Below are 7,655 nucleotides of genomic sequence, written 5' to 3'. Positions count from 1 at the left end.
TCCTATATATAATATAATGGCATAGTATTTTCATCTAACCTACACACATCCTCCTGCACACTTTAAATCACCTCTAGATTACTTTGAAGCAATCTGAGCATCAGGTAAGTGAAAAGGAAAATATATAAACTTAGTCAGCATCTCTTTTAGGGATCCAGCTCTTCCCTATTTCATAACCACTGTCTGGCTGACTGCATTAGCGATTGGTTGAACTCGTAAGTACAGATGGATGACTATACATATGGATTTTAATGTTATTCCTTCACTTTTAGTGCTTCATCAGCTCACTACTGCCCCCTAGAGGTTCATCACAACTGGTTTAGGGTTATTTATTCCCAATCTCACTTTGCTTCCATGTCGGGTTCTCCCACTTTTTTTTTTTTTTTTTTTTTTTGGAGAGATTTTCACTGTAGGGCGCGTGCGCTCGCCAGACAGACAGAGAGAGACATAGAGACAGAAAGCGAGAAATCACCCCCCAGGGGGGATGGTCACGCCGCAATCCCTTCTCCTCCATTCTCCTCTCGGGATCTTGGGCATGCACGCACATGCGCCCGGCGTGAGTTTTAAGCCACCGGGTCCGGGACACGAACCGCGGTCGACTACGTGGGAGTCCAGCGACATAGCCATTACGCTAACTGCTGGTTCCCGAGTCTACCACATTCTGAGCTTAACCATAACTACTCTTTTTCTTGGGAGGGGGGGAGAAAAAAGAAGAGTCATCTGACCCAAGTTCACCATAGCAGCTCTCTCAGGACCTCCCGCATCAGCCCATTCCATACTAAGCATTAGACTTCGTACCATCCTAATTACCACCTCAGCCAGCTAAACTGCAGATGGGCTGCAGATGGGCATGAGAGGGCCTGGATATCAAAATCTGCCATCTACCCCGAATCTATATCATTTATTTTTGAAACTTAATAAATAAGACCCTCTGTGAGAATTAAAATTTTATCTAATCCTTTGAAAAAAGACATGTTTGAAAAAATCATCCTGTATCGTTACTACAGCAATGATATAGTAAACATTACAACACTTACATACCTTTCTCCAGTTCCACAGGAAAAAGTTCCAGCTTTTCTACACGTTTTTCAAGTTCATACTCAGCTGAAGCAGCCACAGGGACAACTTCATCATTTCTCCTGTCATAGTCTTCATTGGAGTATGTATTGAAAACCTGTGGTAACAGATCAACAGGAAGATGATAATACAGAAAAGATGGCAATTTCAAATTAATTAAACTAATTAAAATTAATTTTAATTTCTTCTAAAAAGCTGTTTTGCCTTTAAAATCAAACGCGATGTTAAAAAAAAACTGAATGTGAATAAAAATAACTTCTTACTTTAAAAAAAAGTGTGGGGGAACCAGCAGTTAGCATAATGGCTATGTCGCTGGATTCCCACGTAGTCGACCGCGGTTCGCGTCCCAGACCTGGTGGCTTAGAACTCACGCCGGGCATGTGTGCGTGCATGCCCAAAATCCCGAGAGGAGAATGGAGGAGAAGGGATTGCGGCGTGACCATCCTCCCCGGGGGGTGATTTCTTGCTTTCTGTCTCTGTGTCTCTCTCTGTCTGTCTGGCAAGTGCACGCACCCTATAGGGAAAACCTCTCAAAAAAAAAAAAAGTGTGAATAAGACAACCTCTGTAGTCTAAGGTTAAAGAAGCCAGATCCCACATGGTCAAGCATAGTTCAAATCCTGGCCGCAGTGGCTTGAAAACATGTACGTGTGTGCCCCAAATCCTGGCAGAAGTGGAGGAGAAGGGATTATGATATGACCAGACCACACTGGGATGTGCTTTCTCCCTTCCCCCTTCTCTCTCTGCATCATTCTCTGATGAGCACATGCAATTAAAACAGTAATAATAAATAAATGGCATGGATCATTCTAGGGACCGGCAGATGGATAATGACTACGTCACTGAACTCCCACATAGTAGGCTGTGGTTCGAATCCCAGACCTGGCAGGTTAAAACTTACATTTTAAGCTGACTGCATGAACATGCAGGCCCAACATCCCGAGAGCATGGAGGAGAAGAGATTGTGGTGTGGCCACCCCTCTCCCCAGCCTTTCTGTCTCTCTGTTCTCTCTCTGTCTTTCCAGCAAGCTCACGCAAGGTAGATAAACTTTATGTATCTATTAATAGCAAAAAATCTCTCTATTAAAAAATGCATGAGTCCTTCCATCACTTTTAATAACTTTAGAGATAACAGTAGCCATAGAACACATTATTTGCAGAGCAATATTCATCACCTTTTCTAGAACCAGAATATACTATATAAAGCTACCTAAACAGCCACACTGAACCTGTTTTATGGTATGATGTAGGTAACTAACCCTGAGGGTATAGCATGTTGATTCTATAATATTCCAATCCTAGAATCATTGACACTGATTTCTAGCTTTTATAATCCTGGGTTAAGTCAAAGTGCTCTTATCTGTCATCCCTCATTTTACTTGCATGTAGACTTAAATTACTTTTTTGTGTGTAATCTTTCTGTGAAATGACAATTAAAAATTGCTCCAGAGTTATAAAATAAATAAGACATTAACAGCTCTTTATTTCTGACCTAAATCATTCAAGAGACCACTAAATGTATCTTCATATGTAGTCATAAGAAACTTGATTGTTCTGATTTCTGCTGAAATATGTTTTATTTGAAAGGGAACTAAAGTACTGGGTCATCAGAAAAATGCATGACATAGTTTTCTGTTTCTATGCAAAAATGCATCATGACTTTTCAGAAAACCCAATAGTTATCTCATTCCTGTCCCTAATACAATGAACACTATTTTAAAAGAAAAACATAAAAAAGAAAAATGTATACTTATACTGTTACATATTAAGTTTTTAATATGTAAAATAAAAACATTTTCAATGAAATTTAACAGTCATTAAGCATCTAAACTTTGCCTTAAAAAAACTTCATGTAAAGGGGTCAGCACTTGGCATACTGATTAAGGCACTAGAGTTCCACATGGCTAACTGCAGTTCAAGTCCCAGGCTGGGTGGTTTGAAAATCACACCAGGCACACGTGCAGGCATTCCCAACATTTCAAGAGGAGAATGGAGAAGAGACTGTGGCACAGCCATCCTCCTTGGGGGTAATTTCTCACTTTCCCTCTCTCTGTCTCTGTCTGTCTCTCTCCGGTGACCACACATGCCTTATGGCAAAAAACTTAAAAAAAAAAAAAAAAAAAAAACATGTAAATATCCCTGAAATATCTAGTAGTGAATAGTGTTAAATGTATGTATCCATGTGCATATACATAGAAGAGAACAGAAGGTCAACAACAAAAGAAATGAAGTCTGCTGCCTACAAAGCAGGCCCTGCTAGTCCAAGTATGCTTTATATTCATGTTATTGAAAAACTGGAAATTCTTTGTATTCCATGTACACTTACTGTAAACCAAGAATACATATTTCCTATACAGAAGGTGGACTTGACTTGTCAGGATTTGTACCTGAGTGAATACTGTTATTCTTCATGGCTTTCAACATGTTTTAATATCTTCATGCCAATTGGACGCTTATTTGGCCTCTGCCAAGTTTATCTACCAGAGTAAACATTACTACATCAAAATGCATGTTTCTATACTATAGTTTATACTTATATCTATCTTTTCAAAAATAATCTTTCTGTGCTGATGCCACAGAACCCTTTAATATTTTTCTTCAATTGCCAGACATGACTTTGACTTAGACAGTCCTTTTCTCCATTATATTTTTGATAATCACTGATTCAAATATATTCATTCAACAAAAATTTATAGAATACCAACTCTGTCAGCATTGTGCCAACCACTGGAAAATGTAGTCTCACACAGTTCATAGCTTAGGAAGGACACAGAAATATAAATAAACAACTATAATATAATGTGGTAACTGAGACATCAAAGGAATATACAAGTATTTTTTTAAGAATTATTTTATTTAACTTTATTTATTTATTTATTTATTTATTTATTATTTTAATTTGACCAGAGAAGGACAGAGAGAAAGAGAGGAGAGGGAGAGGGGGAAAGTAAGAAAGCAAGCCATCAAGTCCGGGACTCAAATTGTGGCCGGCCATATGGGAGTCCATCACCCTTAACCACCACACCACCTGCTGCCCCCCAATATTTTTTTTGGAGAGGTTTTTGCTATAAGGCACGTGTGCTCATCTGAAAGACAGAGAGGCAGAAAGCGAGAAATCACCCCCCCCAGGGAGGATGGCCAGGCTGCGATCCCTTCTCCTCTTGGGATCTAGGACACTCACGCACACACACCCAGTTTGAGTTAAAACCACCAGGTCCAGGACTTGAACTGCAGTCGACTACATGGGAGTCCAGCGACAGCCGTTATGCCAACTGCTGGTTCCAACTCCCCAAGTAATATTTTATGTGCCTGAGAAAAAGAATAATTTGGTAGAGGGGAAGTTATTTGGGTCGAGTCTTAAAGAATAAACAGGAATTTGCATAGTGATTGAAGGAGCAGGATCTTACATGACTGACAGAACAGTTCAAATTTCAGTCTCAGTGACTTAGGAAAAACACCAGAATCATGTTAGCATGTGAGCAGAATCCTGACAGGATAAAGAAATGGAAGAGAAAGGATTGTGACATAATGGTGCACCACTGAGGGGATGCTTTGTCCCTTTATCTCTCTGTCCCTCTCTCTCTCTGGCAAATGCATATGCCCACTGGCTATTTAAAAAGAGAAAAATAAAACTAGAGGAAAAAGTGGCAGCTAGTGAGGGAACATGAGACAAAAGACCACTCCAGGCTTCTTCCTACCTCTCAACCCATCCCAGGTTAGACCCAGGTGCACCTGGTCTCAAGAGACTAAGAAAGGAACCAACACCTAAAGGTGGATATATACACTCTCTGACTGGACAACAAGGACCTCTACCAAGAACACACTGGAGAAGTAGAGTTCTTTCCCTGACACTTTAGAATAGATAAATAAAAGCAGGAAGTAGTGTACAATCCTTCAGATGACTAGAAACTAGTGCAAAGGCACAAAAAGTATGGGAAAACAAATGGAATGAAACAGAGTAACTCTTCTTCAATGGAACAGAGCAACTCAGAGGAACAGAGTAACTTTTCTTCAATGTAACAGAGTAACTCAACAAAACAGAGCAACTCTTCTTCAACCATGGATAACACAAAGGAATTTGCAGGAATGTCAGAAATAAGAGTTCAGAATATTTATGGTGGCAGAGATGAGGAAGTCTTTCCAGGATTTGAATAAAGAGATAGACGCCATAAAAATGAAAAAAAAAAATCAGAACTCCTAGAGATGAAGAAATGCAAGAAATTAAGGCCTCCCTCAAAACTATTAATAGTAGACTGGACCACACAGAAGACAGAATCTCTGAGCTGGAAAAGAAAATCTTTGACTTAGATAAAACCATGAAAAGTAAAGAAAAACATAATTATTAAAAAAGAGGACAAAATATGAGAAATACTAGATACTATGAAACACCCAAATATTTGAATAATAGATATTCCAGAAAGTGAAGAATCAGACAAGGGCATAGATAGTCTATTCCATGAAATATTTGCAGAAAAACTCCCCAAACCTAGAGAAGCAATCAAACATCCAAACCTAAGAAATACAAAGAACCCCAAATCAAATCAACCCAAGATCCTCTCCATGGCACATCATAGCTTGAATGACCAAAATCACAAATAAAGACAAGATACTAAAAATGGCAAAACAGAAACGTCAAGTTACATACAAAGATTATCCCATTAGGCTAATATTGGCCCTCTCAGAGGAAATAATTCAAGCAAGGAAAGAATGGAAAGGTATATTCAAAGTAAACAATTTCAACCAAAATGACTATACCTGGCAAGATGATCCTTCAAATGGGAAGAAAAGATAAAAATATTCTCAGATAACAAAATCTGAAAGAATTTACCTACACCAGATCAGCTCTTCAAGAAGTTCTGAAGGAAGTGCTAGATCAGAAAAACTAGAGACAGACAGAAACAAGAGAACAAAAACGAACCAAGAAAATGGCTAACATAATGGTAGAAACAAGTCCAGAAATATCGATACTAACAATGAATGTTAATGGATTAAATTTTCCAATCAAGAGACATAGGTTTTCTGGATTAAGGAACAGAAATCCTCTCTTTCTTGCCTACAGGAAATGCACCTCATGGTACATACATAGACTAAAAGTGAAAGACTGGAAAAAGTTATTCCATGCAAATGGAAACCAAAAGAGGGCTGGAGTCATGATACTGGTTTCATAAAAATAGATTTTAAGACAAAAACTGTAAGAAGAGACAAAGAAGGGCATTATATAGTAGTAAAAGAGCTAATTCATTAAGATGTAACTCTTATAAATATCTATGCACCCAACACAGGAGTACCCACATATGTGAAAGAAAAACTGCTAGATCTAAAAGGAGAGATAGCCTGCAACAAAATAATTGTTGGGAATCCCAACACCCCATTAAACCCTTTGGTCAGACTATCAAGACAAAAAATAAGAAAAGAATTACAGGATCTAAATGATACCATAAATCAAATGGACAGACATATAAAGAATCTTCCACTCAAAACCCATGAAATTCACATTTTTCTCACCCCTGCATGGAACCGTTTTGAAGACTGACTACATGATAGGGAACAAAACAAGTCTTCACAGATTCAAAGGTGTAGAAGCCATATCTAGCATCTTCTCTGACCATGATAGAAATAATTTAATATTAATTTCAGAAAAAAATTCAAAAATAAAAAAATATGGAAACTAAACAACCTACTCCTGAATTACTTAACAACTACTGGAGAAATTAAGACTAAAATCAAAAGATTGATTGAAACCAATGGTAATGAGTATACAAGTTTTGAAAATCTATGGGACACAGAAAGCAGTCATAAGAGGAAAGTACACAGCAATTAATGTGCATAAGAAAAAAGATGGAAAGGTGGCAAATGGACAGCCTAATATCATGCCTCAGAGAACTGGAAAAACAATGACAAAAAAAATCCAAAAATGCCAGGAGAAAAGAAATAATAAAGATTCAAGTAGAAATAAATGAAATAGAAAATAAATGAACTACACAGAAAATAAATGAAACCAAAAACTGGTTCTCTGAAAAGATAAACAAAATTCCAAACCATTGGATAGACTAAGAAGAAAGAAAAAAAAATTAATCAAACTTGCAATGAAACAGGAAATATTAAAGCACACATAATAGAAACACAAAACATCATTAGAGAATACTATGAGTAACTATAGGCCAACAAACAAGAAAACCTGGATAAGAAGGACAAATTCCTGGAAACATAATCTACCAACATTGAATCAGGAAGACATAGAAAGCCTAAATAGACCCATAACAAGCAATGAGGTAGAATCAGTAATAAACAAACCTCCCAACAAAGAAAATCCCAGATCCTGATGGCTTTACCTCTAAATACTACAAAACTTTTCAAGAAGAGTTAACCCCCATTCTGCTCATTATTTCTAAAGATTCAAAAAGAAGGAACCTCCCAAGTTCATTTTATGGAGCCTCCATCAACCTCATCCCCAAAACAGATAAGGATATGACAAAAAAGTAAAACTACAGGCCAGTATCACTGATCAAGACAGATGCAAAAATTCTCAATAAGATACTAGCAAATCGTATCCAACAACATATAAACAATTATACATCAC

General features: G+C 37.6%; 1 protein-coding gene across 6 annotated transcripts in view; it reads right to left on the bottom strand.

The window, feature by feature from the left end:
- The window catches only part of PPP1R9A (protein phosphatase 1 regulatory subunit 9A), a 361,745-nt gene that overhangs the window by 153,165 nt on the left and 200,925 nt on the right, over nucleotides 1-7,655 (bottom strand). For all 6 annotated transcript variants that reach the window (XM_027775319.1, XM_027775318.1, XM_014591219.2 and 3 more), the window contains exon 2: nucleotides 1,042-1,174. In XM_027775319.1, coding sequence (XP_027631120.1) covers nucleotides 1,042-1,174 — 133 coding nt within the window. The remainder of the gene's footprint in view (nucleotides 1-1,041; nucleotides 1,175-7,655) is intronic.

Source organism: Tupaia chinensis, unplaced genomic scaffold (genome assembly GCF_000334495.1).
Source record: "Tupaia chinensis unplaced genomic scaffold, TupChi_1.0 Scaffold000544_1, whole genome shotgun sequence".
NCBI lineage: Eukaryota > Metazoa > Chordata > Mammalia > Scandentia > Tupaiidae > Tupaia > Tupaia belangeri.
This window is presented reverse-complemented; position numbering and strand designations above follow the sequence as displayed.